The sequence below is a fragment of the Ricinus communis genome, chromosome 5 (assembly GCF_019578655.1).
Source record: "Ricinus communis isolate WT05 ecotype wild-type chromosome 5, ASM1957865v1, whole genome shotgun sequence".
Taxonomy (NCBI): domain Eukaryota; kingdom Viridiplantae; phylum Streptophyta; class Magnoliopsida; order Malpighiales; family Euphorbiaceae; genus Ricinus; species Ricinus communis.
The window spans coordinates 25,664,328-25,685,649 of NC_063260.1; the positions used below are offsets into that span (position 1 = coordinate 25,664,328).

Consider the following 21,322-nt stretch of genomic DNA (forward strand, 5'->3'; position numbering starts at 1 on the left):
ATTATAATATTTAGGCTCATAGAGATTACTTGAGCTAGGTGAGAATTTTCTGTATTTATATATAGAACTTGTTCGAATGAGACTACAATGGAGAATAATATTGTAAATATCAAAAAATGTATATTTTTCTATTTTATTAGAGGTGAAAAAACATGGATCAATAACTCTTCCATAATGAGTCTCTTAACTCATCAAGAATTTCATATTAACTCGTCAAAAATTTCAGGTTCGAATGATTAAGTATCAATGTTCATTTATAAATTTAGTAAATTTCTAACTGCGAAAGCATTTAAGGATATTAGTAGCATTCTTAAAACCAACCATTTGTTTCAAAAGGATTCCTTTGGCCTACAAGCTCCCTTCCAACCGTACTATGTCTATCTAAATTGAGGTATAGTTCACTTCTTTCTTCTTTCCTTTTTATTGATTGAGGAGTCCAAGTCATTATGGGTCCAAGTTGGAACACCAGGGCCAACCAAAGCTATTATATGACTTTAATGTTTCCCTGTTAAAACCGCATATTAAATTGTTAATCTTTTTTTAACCCTGCTTAATTGTTTCTGTTAACTCCTAATTAACGTCGTTTATCCCAAGCCACATACAGCTTCTTTCCTGTTGTTTTCTTTTTTTAGATTGGTGACAGTTAAAAACATAGTTCACAGTAATATTCACATGAATAATTTTTCTTGTACTTTTCATGGTGAGGTTGCATCACCTTTTACGTATGATTAATTATAATTTGCTTGATTAGACTGAGAGTTGCACGATCGCTAAGTTCTGGCTATAGCTACCTAAGATGCCAAAGCAATATTTGCAGCAGCAGCCAAATGGGTCCAGTGGTAACCATGTATGAAGGAATATCTGTATAATAATTGATGTTACTTAAACTAGGGTTAATCAATTTGCTACTTGTCCGAATCAGATATCCAGTCCACTGATCTCAAAAATTATGGTTGACAATTGCTCTAATATCATATTGAGCCCACCAGAAATTTGACAGTTAACCAACTTATTCCATGCTAATCAATTGTTACAAAATCTTTTTTCTTCTCTCATGTAGTTCAGTAGTTGTGCGTAATTACTTCAAAAAACTTGTTGCTACTTTCATGTCTAATATACCTGGCCAAAATATAAAGTGACAAGAAATTCATGAAAGGAGAATATCAAGAAATTTTATGCTAACTTCTTTTATTACAATGCAAAAGTTAAATGGGATCACACGATGGCAAAAAATGATACAAGAATACATGCGATATGTTTCTTGTTTGGTCTAATGTGGCAAGTACAACTACTATGGTGGCTTTATATGGACACATCTTCATTCATGGGTCTATATTCGTTTTTGAAAATTAACGACCAACCACTATATTGCCTCTTCATGTTTCAGTTAAACCTACAACTAATTCATTTTCTATTTGTTTTATGAACAATCCATTAGCAGCTAGCTTCTTGGTAAAAGACAGTGTGTATATGCATATTTATGTACATTCATATTCTTCTTTTTAGCTATAACTAAATCAAGGGTCATGATTTTATCTCTCACTATAGCATAAATTTCTCACAGAGCATTGGAAAATTGTCCTTAATTAAATTGCTGCTTGCACCTAGTACATTACAAAGAAACTAAACTTATTTTAGCCAGTTCATGGAAGCATTGTGGAAGATCCACTACAATCTGCTTTGGTCTAATTTAATGCATGGTTAACTACTGTATAATGGTTCTCGTCGATGTTTGTATGTTGATATAGAAACCATAGCACACATGAAAAATAGATGACGATGATGCCCTCTTTAATGGAAAAATAAAAAAGGAAGCTAAAGTCTTACCATCCTTGTAGTTAGGTCTCACTGTGCAATAATGGACATTGATGATCAATTAGGTATATGATCAAGCGTATATCATATCATGAGTCATGATTACCACACATACACATATCTCATATACTACAGCTAATAACACATACAAACTCCACTATATATTAGGGTTAAACATCTTCCCTTTTCTTTCTCTCTTTACTTTGTAGTTGGTATTACATATCATTAACAGATCTTGATTACTAATTAGCCATGAGTAGAGGTGGAAGCTACGGTGGCGGTCAGAGTTCTTTAGGCTACCTTTTCGGGTCTGATGAGAATCCAACTACACCACCGCCTTCCCAGACTGTTAACCTACCTCCTTATGGTGTTGATGTGATCCCTGAAAAGAATAATCCAAATAATCTTTCTGCTGAAAAAGGCAAGGTGTCGAACAACTATCACCGAGCTCAAGGCCAGAATACTGGCAACTTTATTACTGTAAGTTAAGCTACGCAAAAACTCCTAATTAATTGTATCTTTCTAAGTTTTGTATTATTAATTGTCCCTGAAGATGATTGTGGTATCCTTACTCTTTTTAATAAATGTATTGACCTAGCTAATACATGATTTATTAGGATCGTCCGTCCACAAAGGTGAAGTCTGTTCCCGGAGGAGATTCATCTCTTGGGTACCTCTTTGGAGATAAGTGAGGTTTTTTCCTTTCTTTCAATTTCTCCAAACTTTAGTAAGGGAATTAAGCCTCAGTAGCATGTGGGTTTCAAGTAGAAAGTGAAAATAAGGAATTATCCATTCCCGTCATTGTTGAATTTGTAACTAAAGTGTAGCAAATATGCTGTCTTCTTCTAATAGATGTAGACTTATATGCAAATCAGTCAGCTTAATTATGTGTGGCTTTGCTATTATAATAAGAGAAGCTAGTTGTTTCTGTTAATGTGGGGATTCCCAAATACTCTCATTTGCTCAGTTATGAAGTTTGAAGTTTATTTTTCATGCCCAAATTAGGAAATGGATAAAATAAAAACCTTCCCATTTATTTGTTCCCGGCCGATGGAGATTTATAATTTCAGTAGTCCCAAATTTTTGTGGATTTAGATGATGACACATTAGGTTTAGGCCATATAGATTTGTTAATTCAATACTCAACATTCTAAAAAGAAGAATAAAGTAGCATGCCCACTCTCAAATGGTATTGAATTCTATGTTCTTTGATTCGGGTTGCTGCTCATCACCATTCAGCATCAAATAGACAATAAATTAACTTATCATAACACATTAGTTGAGAAATTCCAATTTCAAAACACTTCTTCTCTTAATTTTAACTAAATGTGTTGTTATAATAGATTAATTGTCATAGTCTTGTGCCAAACAAATAAGAAAACTGCAGTTAAAACTTGGTACTCTCTTTCAAGGGAAAGAGTTTATTGTATATATAGATTTTTAATTATAACGATTATCTGTGTGAAATAAATCAATCCAATTTAAAAATCGTAACTATATAACATGTGCCTAATGTCAAATTAATATATATTATATCAAACTCTTCAACCTATATGTTTTCTTTCTCCAATTTGGAATCTGTTATCTAATATTTCTTTTATCAGGGGGAATAAAAGTTTTGGATGGGAATTGAATCAATTCTTTATACCACCAAATTATGTTTCTTTGTACGTTGAGACATAAAATATATGTATGAAACATAAAATAAGCTATCTCTAATTTGCACATAAATATAAATATAGACTATAGAGGTTCATCTGTCCCATTTGTGTTTTTGACAAAGCAATATGCAGGAATTAATGATTGAGGCTGTTCTATTTATATTATATTATCACGACTGCATGTTCTTATTGTTAATGTCAGCATGGTTGAGATAAATCATTTTTGAAAATACTTCTTTTATAAATTTCTTTTTTTATATTTTGCTCTAAAATTGAATAAAACATACAATAAATTTCTTCTGACGATATTATCAGACATCATTTCAAGATTGATAAATGTATATATGAAATGAAAAATCTCAAACAAATCAGCCAAGTTTTGTTTATTGATATGTGGTTCTTGATTGGAAGAGTATCAATGGTAACTCCATAGAATCTATGTAACATGAAAGAAGGTAGAGGAACACCGAACTGTTATACCTAACCATTACAGAATAATAAAATATAGACGATTCAAATAGGCCTCTTTGCTGTCCTTAAACTAGTGATGTTATACTAACTTATCAAAACATAATCCCTAATCCTAAGGAACCTCGTATTGCTTACTCATTGGATATGATTCATATTTCCTTGGAATTATTTCTTATCACCTGTGGAACAAACTTTATTACATTGTTGATTTAGATGTTCGACTATCATGAGTTCCTCATTAATTGTGGGAGAGTATTTTATATTCAGTGTATTAGTAACCTTTCATTAATTATAGAAATATTTATGTTCAGTGTGTCAAATGCCAAAGTATTCCCTTAAAATGATATGGATAAATATCTTTATAGCTCATTGACTAAGATAATAAAAGCATGCAAAACCACTGGTTTGAACATATGAAAGCACAAAATTTATTTCCTCAGCAGATTGAGAAACATTCACTAACAGAACAAAATGCTGTAAATGTTTTTGCAGGTTTTCCGTATAACTATGTGTGCTTAAATTTTAGGTAGGCGTCTAGAATTCTGTCTTTTCTTGCTATTATCGGATGCGAGTGTTTTCCTCTTAAAAACCTTGATTTACAACAAGTACAGAACGTATGCTATTATGAGTCATTTTCTGGGTGGATTTTGATTATATCCTATATGCTATTGTGTACCTGATCATGTATCTATATCTTGTTTGCAATCTCAATCTTTCTATTCGAAATTAGTATTTAAGAATGTTTTTCTTAAAAAAAAAACAAGTAATTTAAGGTTAGAAAATGAAATCTCAATCATTAAAGCATTTTGAGTTCCAGTATTAAGATGTGATAATTAAGGAGATATTAAAAGTAAGCACTGCATTCAATGAAGTGGGACTATAATAATAGTTCATCAAGTAAAATGGTGTTTTTTATTTAAATTGATTTCTCTATAATATTACCATGCTTATGGCACTTAAATGTTATGGTTGTGGCCAGACAGTTTCAGATTTATTAATGTTGTGGCTCACGTTGGCTTTTTTTCCTATTGTTTCTATTACCGGTAATAAAAATGTACTTACAAAAAAGAAAAACAGTAAAATGGTATTAGCTGTTGAGGAATTGAAAATGAGTATGTTTGCACTAAATAATCCTTGTACTCCTCTGTGGAAGTCAGTCCTTTCTTTAATTGTTATCTTTGTGTGTTTAATAATATGCAGAGTTAATACCCAAGAGTCATATATGATGGTTTTGTTTCCAGTGATTTAAGCCCTAATTGATGTCCACGCCTAAGTATATCTTATCTTATTACTAGTTCATTCGCATTGGATAATATTAATTGCATACCTGTGTATGTTCCATGGTTTCCAGTTTTAGTGTTTGTCAAAACAAAATAAAATTAATTAATTCGCTACAACTTTCAGAAATAGGAATGGCCTTCAAGATTGGTAATTTTGCTGTGGCAGCTGCTACAGAATACCATTTAAATGGCATATGATATGATTGACCATCGACATGCAAGTTTTTGTTTTACTTGCTTGAACATGGGATTAGTTGGGCTGGGCTGGCTCAAATGACACATTCGTACATTGAAGAGCTCTGCTTTGATCTTCATGTCCTAAACCCTGCATAAAGCCCATATTAGCACACCCACCAATATTAAGTATGGGACCAAAGTCCTGTGATATGAGCAGTTCTCCAAGCGAGCAAGTGCGAGACAAAAGCTAAAAAACTTTATGTAGAAAATCTAATATCCGTACCAAATGTTGGTAGGTTTGATGCATGTACAGCAAAATGATAAACAATTAAGCATTGACTAATTTGTTTTCAGTGTGATAATTGTTTTTTAATATGGAGTGTTGCCACAATGTAAATGATTGGATATTATCTTTGTTTCTGAACTAAATTGAATCATATTTGAATAGTAAATTAAAACAAGTTCACTTACCAACTGAATTATTTTTTGATTCTACGTTAACAAGGTTGAATTTCTTGATTCGAGAGATTCATATGGCAAATATTCCTCCCTTTCTAACCGAGAGTTTTATTGATGCAAACTGATAAGAGGAAGAATAGAGACATAACCCAAAGCAGAGGATGGGATCCTCCTTAAAACATGCCTTAAATGTCTCCTTACATTTTGTCATCAGCAGTAACCTATCAGAAGAAAGTGACGACAACCCAAGAAATATAAACAAGAAGAAGTGGGACTCGTGTAAAAGCACTAAAGAAAGCAACCTTATGCTTCACTATATACCAACCATCCCACTATCCATCTCTCAATATTTTGGATTTCAATTCTCACGGGTGGACTATTTGCTTACTCAAAACTTCTCCCTTTATGTTTTCTTTTGGCTCATTTTTTTTATTTTTTTATTTATTCATGAGAGACCAATAAATACTGAATTAATGCAGCCGTTTTTTTATGCTAGTTATAAAGGTAAAAACTCACTTAGTGAAGAGTTGAGATTTTAAACTTAAAATTTCTATCTTCCAAGAGCATGCACCCTTGCTATTTGAATTAAATTTCAAATATTGAATCATTCTTATTTTAGTATAAAGTAAAAATTTAAAATTTAAAAGTTAAAATAGAAAAAAAAGTGAAAAGAACAAAAAACATGGATATATATTTTTTAAGAATCAATTATTACTTCTCTAATATATTTATTATAGTGAAGATCTTTACATGGACTGATTAAGAAAAAAAAGAAAGATATTCACAAAGAGAAAGGGTGAAGAGAGAGTTTACCCCTTTGTTTTCAAGGTGGCTTCGCCCCCACTTTAGTCATACCTAAAGAAAGTAGATGCAAAATAACTTTCATTTTTACATACGCTAGTAATTACCAGTGTTTATCTAAATTAAAAACATAGAATTGTTGTCTTCTTGTCAATTCAAACAAGTAAGATAGTAAATTACTCAAATTATTACTATATATGATTTTAGCATTAGAAAAAAAAAAAGATTTAATGAGGCTTAAATATTAATTTTTTGCATTTAGACAATCTCAATTTTATTATTATTTTTATTGTAAGACTATAGAGAGGGAGAGAGAAATAGGTGGAGATTCATATTCTTTCAGTATAAGTAATAAGCAATAAATGACATCACGTGGAATTTTGTTTTCTTTCACTCCAAAAACATAGCCCGTGAAAGGCAATAATATTATAAGAAATATATATGTTCACGGGTTGCCAATTGCAAGTACACAATGGCAAAAGGTGGGGGATATGTATCGACCAAATGCTCTTCCAAAATCCCACTCATCTCCTCTTTTTTATTTTCTTTCTCGAGTGCTATTCTCTTCCGATAATCACTGGCTTCTTTCAAAAGTTGAGACACTTCACACCATTATCATCTTTGGCATTTGCTTTAGTGGAAGTCGGATAATGACCACCGCTGAAAGTTGGATAATTTCAGGCGCCACCATGGCTTTGTGTCATACTGCCATGTGGAACCCATATGGTAGAGAACTTGTACATCTAAAATTTTAGTTTCACCTAATGCCTACCCACAAAATGGACTAGAGATAGATAAATGGGGAAATCACTACCTCAAAATAGATTACAGTCTCTAACTAATATGATAAGATTACAGCATGCAGCTATAAACTAACAAAATTGGATTGTCAAGAAATGTGATTTTTTTTTTTCCAATTACAGAAAAGACTTTAATTTTTTAACCTCGAGTTAGAAAAATCCATTTTGTCCTGTTTCGATGTACACTTTTAAATTTTCTAAACCAACTTTACTCGCTAACTTTTGAAAAAAGAAGCCCTATAAAAAACTTAACTACCATGTGCCATGGGAATTCCATTTGTGGCAATTTACAGTTGGGAAGAAATAATTGTATTTAGTAGTCTAATCTATGGAGAGGCTTTAAAGCTTTTTTTTTTTTTTCTTGATGGACATATAAAATGTGATGAGTCGTAATATTTTTGTTTGGCATGAAAGTGATTAGTAAATATTGATTACAATTTATGTCTGTGCCGACCGGCCTTGGCTGCATGTACATTGAAGTTAAAGAAATTGACAATTTCTTTCTTACAAGACTCGCATCTGTTATAGAGTTTAGTTTGTTTCTAACTTCAAGCAATCAAACATCAAAACAGAAAAAAAGGGTTAACTTTGTAATTTTAGATCAAACATTTAAAGAATTGCTATTTATATAGACTGGTGCATTGGCCACATCGAATTTGTACGCATATATAAACAACATCCGCCTCCCCAACAAAATCAAAGCTACTCTCTCTCTTTTTGCACAATGGAGTTGTCGACAAGTCCAAAAACATCTCTGGTAAATATTCCTTCCGTTTTTGTTTCTCTTTTCGCACTCATTTATGCTGTGAATTGTGATTCTTTTTCTTGGTTCTTATGCAATGGAAAAGAATCATATTCTTGATTGTCTTTCTTGCTCTTTCTTTCTCTCATGTAATTCTTTGGACGGGGGCAGGTAATGGATACTATCTTAGTAGTTGGTCTTTTGCTCTGTCTTTGTACAAATGGAGTTGATAGCAGAAAACGTCCCAAATTAGCCTGTTTTGAGTATGCAGCTATAAGTTGCAGGGCTCATGAGGCATCATTGGAAGATTTTGGGGGAGTTGGTGATGGACAGACTTCAAATACTAAAGCTTTTCAAGCTGCAATTGATCACCTTAGCCAGTTTTCTTATGATGGCGGATCCCAACTTTATGTTCCTCCGGGAAAATGGTTGACTGGAAGTTTCAATCTCACTAGTCATTTTACTCTCTTTCTTGACAAGGATGCTGTTCTTCTTGCTTCTCAGGTTAGTAATTCTCATTAAATAATTGATTTGATGAATGTCTTTCTTTCTTTCTACAAAAGTTGTCTTTTAGTATAGCCCACAAGGCTAAGTCATGCAATTCTTGAGTATTATCTTTTCGTGCTCTTTGCTATCCAATATGACTGCTTGTTTATCGTAATATTGAAAGTGAGAGTGACAATCAGGATGCAAATCTCGCAGATAATGTATCGGAAAACTTCACCAGAATAACAGAGGGAATTAATTAATTTTCCAATGCTTCAATCACACACCTTTGGTGATAGGTAGTTAGATTCACTTTGTAAAAATGGGGCCAACGTCGAGCTTAGAATAGGACAGTAATTACTGAGAAGAAACTTCAGCCATAAATCTTGTGGACCTAAAATGAAAAGTGCATCTTGGAATAGCCTAACAGAAAAAGAAAATGGGGTCAGCTCCACAAGCCAAACAGTTTAATTGTCAAGGCCAAAAAAGTTATGTTTTCTACTCTCCTCATAATTCAAGTAGAGGTGGCATTTGAAAATGATCATAAAGACAAAGAAAACAAGAGGTGTATATCAGCCTTAATGATATGCTTAATTTGGATTCTTCTGATATGGCACTCTATACATTTCCTTTAGCCCTCTTCATGATTTCTGACTGCAATTTATGGTTTTCCAAACTTTGCTCAGCGAGAAATGACATTTGGTTCAAATACCATTGCAGGTGATACCATAGCTTTAAATATAAAGTGAGGGAAAATTGAGTAATTACTAAATTGTCATCTAATTATGTGCTTAACATGTCCCGCACTTTGGAAATTTTGATTAGGATGAGAGTGAATGGCCTGTGATTGAACCGTTGCCATCCTATGGTAGAGGAAGGGATACAGAAGGTGGAAGATACAGCAGTCTCATTTTCGGAACAAACCTTACTGATGTTGTAATAACAGGTAGGACCTTCTAGTAAATAAAATGACACTGTTAAAAAGCTATCAACAATCTCTTACATGTTGATTATGGACATATGGCTTTCTTTAGGAGCCAATGGCACTATTGATGGTCAGGGCGATCTCTGGTGGAAAAAGTTTCATAATGGAGAGATAAATTACACCAGGCCTTACCTGATAGAAATCATGTACTCGAATAACATTCAAATATCCAACCTTACGTTGATGAACTCTCCATCATGGAATATACATCCTACTTATAGCAGGTATCTTTGACCACCCCTACTGTCTTTAAGTTTGATTCTTGTGGACTTGTTCTGATTAAAGAATACGTGACGCAGCAATGTTGTTGTTCAAGGCATAACAATTCTTGCACCAGTGAATTCCCCAAATACTGATGGGATCAACCCAGGTTCGCATTTGGAATTTGATGCTGTTCCTGTATTGTAAAAATACTTTTTAATTCTTGAAGCATTGCTGAAATGCAGATTCTCTTTTCTTTGTTTCTTTCTGGCTTTCGCCAAAGTGTCATGTTGTGAAAGTTTGTTTACTTATGCCTATTGAGTTGACTATGGATTCTGTAACCTCTGCAGACTCATGCACAAACACCAGAATTGAGGACTGTTACATTGTCTCTGGAGATGATTGTGTGGCTGTTAAGAGTGGCTGGGATGAGTATGGTATTTCTTTTGGGATGCCTACTAAGCAGCTAGTAATCAGAAGGCTCACTTGCATTTCTCCGACCAGTGCAGCAATTGCACTGGGGAGCGAGATGTCTGGTGGGATACAAGATGTGAGGGCAGAAGACATCACTTGTATAAATACAGAATCAGGTGTTAGAATCAAAACTTCTGTAGGACGAGGAGGTTATGTAAAGGATATCTATGTAAGAAAAATGACAATGCACACAATGAAATGGGTGTTTTGGATGACAGGAAATTATGGATCTCATCCTGATAATAACTATGATCCTAATGCAATTCCAGTGATTGAGAACATCAACTATCGTGACATTGTGGCTGAGAATGTAACAATGGCAGCTAGACTGGAGGGTATTGCTGGTGACCCCTTCACTGGCATTTGCATATCCAATGTAACCATTGGACTCGCGCAAAAGCCAAAGAAGCTTCAATGGAATTGCACTGACATTGCAGGAATATCAAGTGGTGTGACCCCAAAACCTTGTAGTCTGCTCCCAGAGCAGGAGAAAGAGAAGATCGCAGACTGCAATTTTCCTGAAGATAGCCTGCCAATCGAGAATATTGAAGTCAAGATGTGCTCTTCCAGTAGGAAATATTTGTGACTTGGAAAAAAGTTTCTGTATAGCACTTGTTTTCTATATGTACTAGTTACACTTTAGTGCGAATTTACTTCATACTATTTGAGGCCATTATAATGATCTCAAGATATGTATGCATAAAACTCCATCTCAGATGATTGCTTTGTCCAAAATTCTTCAAACATTGAAACGCAGTTCAATTTCGAATAGCCTCCCTTAGCAACCAATTCGCCAAGAAGAAAGGCATAACCATCATATAGAATACTTAATAAACTAGGCAGCAAAAGACTGCAAACAGAATATATATACAACATAATTTTGAGACGAATAATCCTTATTATCTTAATTTTATTTGAAAAGTACGGAAAATAGAAATCAGATCCATCAGCAAAATGAACATGCTTAATCCTTGCTTTGCTCCTACTCTAAGACTCCAACTACTAGTACTTACAAAAGATCTGCATTAATTTTTACAATGCAATTTATGCATTAAGATAATATATAAGCACTGAGATATCTCAAGCAGCTACGCTTCCATGTCTTGCATATAAGGTGCCTTTATCTTTCAGGGTCTAGGATGCGAAGCTCACATACTCTCAGGAAATGTTGATGCCAAAGTAATGTGTTAAAGGGAACGTAGCTATCCCATTTTCCAATGTATTTCTGCGTCATATCCATTTCTCCTAATGGGTTGGAGGATCTGGATTGAACTTCATTGATTCCCTCCAGATAAGGTCCTTGATGTGCTCTTCAGTACATGATGGATGCTCAAAATCAAAATGAAAAGGCCTGGGGCAGACAGGCTCGTCATTGATATCATGAAGAGAAGACAAGTATGGATGACATAGTGCCTCCTCAACTGCGAACAGATGCATAAATATAACTACCCAATAGTGGAGAGAAACCAAAAGAAAAAATGAATGAAGAGTTGAATTCTAAATTGGAACCTTTCCTCATACCTGTAATGCGCTTGTTAGGATCAAAAACAAGCATTTTTTCCAGTAGATCGGCAGCCCCAGCAGACACATTAGGAAACCTAAGTGTGAAATTCTGCTTTCTGTATTGTGGAAGCTGCCTAACATATCTTCGAGCATTATCACTTCGGAGAAAACCAAGGCTAGCATCATCAGGTGAACCTATTAACTTTGGACAAAAAGAAAAAGTATGCTTGTATGACTTTACTAGTAACAACAGATTGAAAAGAATTAATAGAACTTTACTTTAAACCATAAAATATACATTAAAAAAAACAACATAAGCAGAAATTTGAAAAAGAAAAGGCGATTCTTGCAATATGCAATAAACCAATCTTTTTCCCTCTACAAATTAACAAGACAAAAAGACTTGCCACCAGGAACCTGATGCACACCAGATGACATTTTTCCTTTTATTTCCAAATGATGCACCTATAAGTAAACCATTGATCTAAAATAATTAAGTAACGACCAATCAACAAGCCACATGTCTCGCTGTAACATCATGCCTATCCATAAATACAACCAGTCCATTCAGATCATGTTTGGCCAGAGATAAAACAATTGTTTTACTTTTTGAGCAAGATAAAACAATTGTTCAGAAGCTATCATGAAAATAGGTTTTTTTCCCTATGAAGAGAGAAAACAGAAGAAGGAAGAACAAATTTCTATTTTATCCTTAAGAGGAGCAGGAAACACAATAAACCAGTTGTCTCCTTCGACCTAGTAAGAGCTATTAACATATTAACTCCAAACATCATACCTCTGTAATAAGCCTTAGCTGATGAACATAATCTTTCCCAGGAAACAAAGGTTCTCTAGTCACTATTTCACCAAGGATGCAACCAACAGACCAAATATCAATTGCAGCAGTGTACTCTGAACAATTAAGGAGCAACTCAGGTGCTCGGTACCAACGAGTTACAACATACTCGGTCATGAAATCTGTTTCAGATGTTGTCCTTGCCAATCCAAAATCTCCAATTTTGAGATCGCAATTAGCATTGAGAAGCAGATTGCTAGGCTTTAGATCACGATGCAGGACATGGGCTGAATGCACATATTTCAATCCTCGTAACAATTGATACAAGAAGTACTGTAAAGGTTTCATTGAGAATCTATCAGTCCCAAATGCAATTTCAAACTCAATATTTGTACCAACTGTCAAAGCTATCATGATTTATTAACTTGTGGGAATCAAACCTGACAATGGTCATCGGTCAGTGGTTGATCAGAACGAATAATGTGATGAAGATCAGTATCCATCAATTCATAAACAATATACACATCATTGAAAGCCTCCTTTTTTGGTGGTCGTATAATGTCCCTGATAGCAATAATCTGTGCAGTGGAAAGAAGTGAAATACTGAGCAAAATATAAGGGCCAGGAATGGAAAAAGTCTGAAACAGAACTGCCTCCAAACACAAAAATGAAGATAAATCAAAAAATCATACAAGGAAATGCATATAGAATATTCTAATGCAATTTTCAAGATCTCGTATATAAATTTCAATTATGGGTACATAGAAACTAGAAAGTATTCTAATTCAAATCACGGATTGGAAAAAGGTGCTTGAGCTGACATCCCATTTCAAGTGTCAAACTGTTGACTACTGCATATAACAAATAAATGCTTAGGAGCTAGGCCAGGCATCTTCTTTACTAATGTATAGCCATTTTGACCTGTATTCATATGATTTATATCAGGATAGTCCACAATTTTGTTTGCATATATTGAATTTGATTATTAAAGAAATGACCATCGCAAAAACAAGAAGGAAAAACAGAAAGTGTATAAAAGTTATTATAATCTGAAAATTTGAGGCAAAAACTGAAACTTACATTTTCATGATCCATATGTCGAAGAAGCTTAATCTCTCTCAATGTTCTTTTGGCATCTACTCTGTTGTCAAACGCATTACCAATTTTCTTAATGGCAACTTCCTCCCGTGTCTCTGAATTCACAGCAGCACTGCATAGAGTGCATTTACATATTACTATTCTTTCTACTTCGCATTTCGACATCTAACAAACAAACTGAAGGGAATTGCTTCATGGAATTTCTTAGTGTGAGAAGAGCATTTATAAATGGTTTCTTAAACATAAGCACATGGCTACCCTATCACATCATGTTTCACTAAAATCAATATGGATCAGAAAATGATAAACAGGTGAATAATTAAGAAGGCAGCTCCTCTACACATGGGTTCACCACCAGAAAAGCAAATCAAACAAGAAATATCTGAAAAAACATCAAAATCCACTTCACCATTAAAGAGAAAAACAATAATCGAAAGATCAGAAAAGAGGTTGTTAAAAAAATGAAACACATAAACATCAAAATACCCAAAAATAAAAACTAAACCAAAAGAACAGAAAAGAAAAAGACACAAGCTTTTAAAGATTAAGAAGAAAAGAAAATATTACCAGACAATGCCATAAGCGCCACGGCCAATGGGTCGAATAGGAGGAACATACTTACTAGAAACCTCAAACAAGTTACCATACGCATTATATTGAACATAACGACCTCCATGAGTTGGTACTCCTTTTATTTTATTACCATGACCACCACCACCACCCTCTGTTGTTGAGCTAGAGCTCGATTCTTTGCTGCTGGTTGTGGCCATTGTTTTCTCTTGTCTTCTTTTTCTTTCCTTCCTGATGGATGAGAGGATTTGATGTATTCTTGCTTCTTGTTTATTGTTAGAGAAGAGTATGAAAACCGTGAAATGAAAGGAAATGGGTAAGTTCTCTTCTCCTAAATTAAAATCGGGAGCTTTTTCTTTCTTTTGCTTTCAACTTCTGAATGTCCGTGAAATGAAGCTGACTTTTCTTCCCTTTTTTAAATTTCAAAAGGAATAAGTTCCCATTTGGCACCCAAACCTATAATAAAATATCAATTTAATTATTTTTGATCTTTTGGGTTCAATTTAGCACAAATTTTGTCATCATAAGATCAAATAAATCCATTTTTATTTTTGCGTTAGAGCATGCACAACATGCAGTAAATGAGTAGAACTTCTTGAAAAATCTATATTACAATTATAAAATTTTTCTTTCTATAATCTCATTTTTTTCCTTTTATAATTATCTTTCTTTTCGACTTAAAGTTCCTATTCTTATTCTTATAGTATTTTGGCAAGTTCAATTAGAAGGCTTCTCCTATATTATGGTGAGAATTATCTCACTCAAATAAAGGAGACAACATCGAATATGATGGTGAATAAGGTTTGTTTGATTCTAAAATTTGATAAATATAATTTATTTCATTATATCAGAAAATATAAAAAATTTATTTATTTTTTCAACGAGCTTGCACAAATTTGATGTGTAAAATTTAAGGATAAAAATATAATTTATTTTAATTTATTTCATTATAATCATGTATTTTCACTCATTAGCAAAAATAGATCGGTAGTTTATTTTGTGATAAAAAAAATTATTTGTATTTTACTCTGTTAATAAATTAGTGTCAAATATGTTAATTTCGTTTACTAGCTCTAATATTATTTTTATATTTTTACAATTTCATATTCTTTAACTTTTCTTTATAATATTTTTATATCTATAATTTATTTAATTTGTCACTTATATATCTCAATCAACTTAGAAAATTAATATTTATGATTTGACACTAATATAAGATGAACCATCAATAGTAAATAGTTTTATAATAGTATTATATTATATGCTTCAAAAATTTATAAATAAATTATAAATTATTTAAAAATGATCTTTTAATTAAATTATTAAAATAATATTTCATTAATTTCAAACTCAAAATAATTTAGTTAATCGTCAAATTATTTAAAAATCATTATTGTATTAAAATCATATTTAATTTGAGAAATATATTATAAACTATTTATCATATTAATTTGATTTAGCATTAAAGTATTAAAAAGATAAAATATAATATATAAAAATGTTATAAAAAAATTATAAGATACAACATAAAACTACATTAGAGCCAATAAACAGTGTTAATATGTCTGGCAGTAATTTTTGAACGATGTAAATTATAAGATAATATCTTATTATCATAATAAATCATAGACGTATTTTTGCAAATGAGTAAAACCACAAGGTTGTTTTTTAATATTTATTCCTAGAATTGATTTAATCTTAAATTGTAAATTTTATGCTAAACTCACTCAAGAGAGATGAAATTGATATTTTCATATAAGTTTAGAGGCCAAATTAGAACTTATTTCATTTTAAAACCTCTTACTATTACTAATTTTTTTTATTTGTTTTTAAAAATAAAGTGCATAATGTCAGAGGTTATCCGTCAACTAATCCCGACCTTGCACTGTTCCTCATAGTTATTAGTTACAGTCAAATTAAATTATAAAATGCCCAATCCATTAAAACCCTAATTGATAAAAACGAGATAACGCCTTCACTTATGAGCTGGACTGCCCTTAATTTATTAGTACAATTTACATCTTCTTTCACTCGCTTGGCAACCAATTATATTGCATTCTAGAAATAAGTTCAACTTCTTCTCTGTTCAAATAAAAACTTCTTCTCAAATTTATGTCATATGTACTATTTAATTTCAACTCAAACTTCTTTTATCATTAAGTTCCTTAAATATAAAAGATTTTTAGAAGTTTGGTCAGATTTTATGATTAATTAGTTACTGATTTTCTTTTTTATTTTATTATTAGTTAAATTTGATTAATATCTGTTTTGTGCTGACTGTCTGCATTCAATAATATAATTGTATTTGTCTTGAATTGTGAAAAAAGATTTTGTTTGGAATGTTTCAACTACAGCTTGTCCGATGGTGGGTTCTCAAACTATTAATTAACTTTTGCAAGTCATGTCTTCATACCAACTTGTAAATCAAAAGGCATAAAGCCTCCCTCCTCCCCACCAATAGGGTCTTGACAACATAATCTTAGTAAGCATGATATGCCAACATTGTGTGGTTACGATGTGAAGAGCCAAGTGAGCAACTTGTTGTATATATAATCTCAGGAGTGAGTCATCTTCATCTATACCAGCAAACTGCTTTAAAGATATGGTGGTTGCGCAGTCACGGGAGATCTGGGACACTTTCTCATCTTTACCGTCATCATATGTTTCTCCTTCTTCTTCTTCAAGAACCCTCTCAAACTCGAGCTTCCAACTTCCTTTTAAGTTTTAACCTGCTTTGTATACTGGGCACTTTGATGACAATTTTCCTTTCTACATATTTGGGTAACTAAGTTTGTTAAACATTGTGGCAGTTTTTATTTTGAGACCATTTTTGGAGTAAGTCGGTCAGGATTATGGATTTAGCCAGTATAATACTACTTGCTCGTTTTCATTGCTAAACATTGTGGCAACTCTCATCCCACTTCTGACTGTCAAGATTAAGATGAGGGCGCAACCATGTTTTTTTGTTCATCTGGGGAAGTAATTGGGTTGCCATCATTATCAATTTCAATGATTGTAATTCCAGACTGAGAGCTCGTAATGTTCCTTTCTCGTCTTTTCCAGGTTGTTATTCGTATTTCTTTTGCGTCACGTCGGACTGTCAGGAATTGAAAAATATTATGTATTGAAAACCAGCTAGTAATACGAATAAAAAACCCATTAAATTCCAAACAGTATTGGAAACCAGCAAGTAGTATTATAACATGGTGATGTCTGACGGTGCTTCCTCTGTGTGAATTGGAATTTGCCAGCCAGCTTATGCACTCTTTCGACAGGCCTCTTATCGTATGGAACCTCTGTATGAATTGGTATTTTGTCAGCCAGCTTATCCATATTCGAGAAAAGGAAAGTTATCTGTAAATGCCCTTGGCCAAACTTATCATTATAATGTTAATTAAAAAAGTTAAATGAATAACTGCAAATGAAAAGTTTGTTCTTCTTTTATGTACGGGGATATCTCGAATTTGTATATTTTCTAAATATTTGTACAAGTTAATCGCCTTTTCTATGCTGATAAAAAGAAGTTTGGAAGAGTTCTCAAAAGAGTTTAGTTTTGGACTAGATGACCTTACAGAGTGATAATGATTTTGGGCCCGGCCATAAAATGCATTCTTAGATTTCTGCCATTCTGTTCTGGAATAGTAAATGACAGCCAAGTCAAGCGAACTGTGAGTTTTCTTTTTTTTTCTTTCTTTTTTGACGAGAGGGAACTGTGAGTTGAATTAGACAGAGGTGACTTGTTGTTCGGTAAGCATTTTATACCTCGTTTGGCCACAGCTAAAAACAACAGATCCTAAAATTAGAACATAAAGATAAGAAGCACAAAAAGAACCGCAATATTTACCATAACATTCCCAATGAAGGTCCTAGAAGAAGCAGAATGTTGAGGCCAAATTTGGATTGATAATGGAATTTTGGAGCAAGACAGACTAGTCTAGAAAACGGCGAAAATTGATCCAAAACGTTCCACTAGTATCACTCCACCTTCTCCATGCACCTGCTTACTTGTATTGACACCGCTAGAATTTAACTACCCTTTCTCTCTTTCTGGCACTACATAAGCACCGCTTCCTTTGCTGTAGTCTTTCATACCAAAATTAAGAGCCAGTAAACTACACTAAACTCTATCAAGAAAGCTATTGAATCTTTTTCTATTTTCAAATGGCGGACATGCAGATGACGGAAACTGAAGCTGAGACCTTTGCTTTTCAAGCAGAGATAAACCAGCTTCTTAGTCTGATCATTAATACTTTCTACAGTAATAAGGAGATTTTTCTTCGTGAACTTATTAGCAATTCCTCTGATGTAAGTATTCACTTTTACTATAATTTAATTCCTCCGTTTATTTTCTTGATTACTTTTTGTTTTCTTTTTGTTTGCGTCATTTCATGAACTGTTACTGAATAAATGAAAAGGGTCTAATGTTATTTGCTTTTGGTTCTTGTTTTTGTTTCCTTTCGCCAATTTAAATGGTTAAGGTTTTGATTTTTTTACTTAGAACTTTTTTATGCTTTTACATCTATGGCATGTTATGATGATTTTTTTGAGTTTTGGTGGTTGTAGGCTCTGGACAAGATCAGATTTGAGAGCTTAACGGACAAGAGCAAGCTTGACTCTCAACCTGAGCTCTTTATAAGGATTGTGCCTGATAAGGTTGACAAGACCCTGGCTATTATTGATAGTGGCATCGGCATGACTAAAGCAGGTTTGTATAGATCAATCTTTTTTTTTGCTTTTGTATCCTGTTTTGAATCTCGTTAGGATTGAATATTATGATTCTGGTGTTAGATTTGGTCAACAACTTGGGTACAATTGCGAGGTCTGGTACAAAGGAGTTTATGGAAGCATTGCAGGCTGGGGTTGATGTGAGCATGATTGGGCAATTTGGTGTTGGTTTTTACTCGGCTTATCTTGTTGCTGAGAAGGTGGTTGTCACCACAAAGCATAATGATGATGATCAATATGTTTGGGAGTCTCAGGCTGGAGGGTCTTTCATTGTCAGGAAGGATGTTGATGGAGAACCGTTAGGTAGAGGAACCAAAGTCACCCTCTACCTGAAGGAAGATCAGGTAATTAAGAATGTTTACAACTTCTATTTGTTTTTCATATTATTCCTTGCAACTAAAAACCAGGTAGTAGAAGTTATTTTGAACATACCAGCTTACTAAAATACACTCCTCGTAATTGACATGGGAATTAACTTAAATGGATTTGTTGTTAGCGCAGTTCGAGTACTTGGAGGAAAGGAGATTGAAGGACCTTGTAAGGAAGCACTCTGAATTCATCAGCTACCCTATCTACCTCTGGACTGAGAAGACTATTGAGAAAGAGGTCAGTGATTATGAGGATGAGGAAACCAAGAAGGAAGATGAAGGAGATGTGGAAGATGCTGATGAGGATAAAGAGGACTCTAAGAAGAAGAAGAAGGTTAAGGAGGTGACTCATCAATGGGAACATATTAACAAACAGACGCCAATTTGGCTGCGGAAGCCTGAGGAAGTCACCAAGGAAGAGTATGCCTCCTTCTACAAGAGTATCACTAATGACTGGGAGGAGCCTCTTGCTTGGAAGCACTTCTCTGTGGAAGGGCAGCTGGAGTTTAAGGCTTTACTATTTGTTCCGAAACGGGCCCCATTTGATCTTTTTGACACACGAAAGAAAATGAACAACATCAAACTCTATGTCAGGAGGGTGTTTATTATGGATAACTGCGAAGAGCTCATTCCTGAATATCTAGGATTTGTTAAGGGTGTTGTTGATTCTGATGACCTGCCACTTAATATTTCTCGTGAAATGCTACAACAGAACAAGATTCTCAAGGTCATCAAGAAGAACTTGGTGAAGAAATGTATTGAAATGCTCAGTGATATAGCAGAGAATAAGGACGACTATAACAAATTCTACGAAGCTTTCTCTAAAAACCTTAAGTTGGGGATCCATGAAGATAGTCAAAACCGATCCAAGCTTGCTGACTTGCTTAGGTACTACTCCACCAAAAGTGGTGATGAGATGACCAGCTTTAAGGACTATGTCACAAGAATGAAAGAAGGCCAGCAACATATCTACTACATTACTGGTGAGAGCAAGAAAGCTGTCGAGAACTCTCCATTCTTAGAGAAGCTAAAGAAGAAGGGATATGAGGTGCTTCTCATGGTTGATGCAATTGATGAGTATGCTGTGACACACTTGAAGGAATACGATGGCAAGAAACTAGTGTCAGCAACCAAGGAAGGGCTTCAACTTGAAGAGTCTGAGGAGGAGAAGCAGAAGAAAGAAGAAAAGATGAAGTCATTTGACAACTTTTGCAAGAAAATCAAGGAAATCCTTGGAGACAGGGTGGAGAAAGTTATGGTGTCCGATAGAATTGTGGACTCACCTTGCTGCTTGGTGACTGGAGAATATGGATGGACTGCAAATATGGAAAGGATCATGAAAGCTCAGGCTTTAAGAGATAGCAGCATGAGTGCCTACATGTCTAGCAAGAAAATCATGGAAATTAACCCTGATAATTCCATAATGGAGGAGCTCAGAAAGAGGGCAGAGGCTGATAAGAACGACAAGTCGGTGAAGGACTTAGTTCTGTTGCTCTTTGAGACTGCCCTTCTGACTTCTGGTTTTAGTCTTGATGATCCTAACACGTTTGCAGCAAGGATTCATAGGATGCTGAAATTGGGATTGGGAATTGAAGAGGATGAGGCTGGTGCAGAGTATATTGAGATGCCAGTGCTGGAAGAAGAAAATGCGGAAAGCAAGATGGAGGAGGTGGACTAAAGAATTTCCAAGTGCATTTAAGAGGAAATGCGGCAGTCACCTAATCTATTCTGGGTTCATGTTAAACGTTTCCTTTTAAACATATAAATCTGTGAACTCCTAACTTTTGGTTTTGGTTTATCACTTTTCTTTACTAGGCTCTAGTGAGTGTTGGAGACCTTTTCCATAAATTTTGTACTTGTAGGAGCTACTTTAATTGCAATAGTTTATAAATTAATCAGTCATTTAATTT

At 33.9% G+C, this 21,322-nt stretch overlaps 4 protein-coding genes across 4 annotated transcripts; 3 read left to right on the forward strand and 1 right to left on the reverse strand.

The window, feature by feature from the left end:
• The first annotated feature begins 1,990 nt into the window (after window positions 1–1,990).
• Window positions 1,991–2,749, forward strand: LOC8287424 (protein SPIRAL1-like 5). The gene is made up of 2 exons (XM_002509803.4): window positions 1,991–2,295; window positions 2,433–2,749. Exons 1-2 carry the CDS (start codon window positions 2,068–2,070, stop codon window positions 2,505–2,507), a joined length of 303 nt encoding a protein of 100 aa, XP_002509849.1. The 5' UTR covers window positions 1,991–2,067; the 3' UTR covers window positions 2,508–2,749.
• Window positions 2,750–7,956: 5,207 nt separating this feature from the next.
• Window positions 7,957–11,123, forward strand: LOC8287425 (probable polygalacturonase). Its single transcript, XM_002509804.4, has 6 exons — window positions 7,957–8,221; window positions 8,378–8,710; window positions 9,518–9,638; window positions 9,727–9,901; window positions 9,977–10,047; window positions 10,229–11,123. Exons 1-6 carry the CDS (start codon window positions 8,189–8,191, stop codon window positions 10,936–10,938), a joined length of 1,443 nt encoding a protein of 480 aa, XP_002509850.1. The 5' UTR covers window positions 7,957–8,188; the 3' UTR covers window positions 10,939–11,123.
• A 107-nt stretch (window positions 11,124–11,230) lies between these two features.
• On the reverse strand, window positions 11,231–14,705 carry LOC8287426 (mitogen-activated protein kinase homolog MMK2). Its single transcript, XM_002509805.4, has 6 exons — window positions 14,317–14,705; window positions 13,732–13,861; window positions 13,092–13,229; window positions 12,652–12,984; window positions 11,874–12,057; window positions 11,231–11,773 (listed from the first exon to the last, which is right to left on the reverse strand). Exons 1-6 carry the CDS (start codon window positions 14,517–14,519, stop codon window positions 11,598–11,600), a joined length of 1,164 nt encoding a protein of 387 aa, XP_002509851.1. The 5' UTR covers window positions 14,520–14,705; the 3' UTR covers window positions 11,231–11,597.
• Window positions 14,706–18,223: 3,518 nt separating this feature from the next.
• Window positions 18,224–21,319, forward strand: LOC8287427 (heat shock protein 83). Its single transcript, XM_002509806.4, has 4 exons — window positions 18,224–18,624; window positions 18,883–19,024; window positions 19,108–19,388; window positions 19,546–21,319. Exons 1-4 carry the CDS (start codon window positions 18,481–18,483, stop codon window positions 21,088–21,090), a joined length of 2,112 nt encoding a protein of 703 aa, XP_002509852.1. The 5' UTR covers window positions 18,224–18,480; the 3' UTR covers window positions 21,091–21,319.
• The last annotated feature ends 3 nt before the right edge of the window (window positions 21,320–21,322 follow it).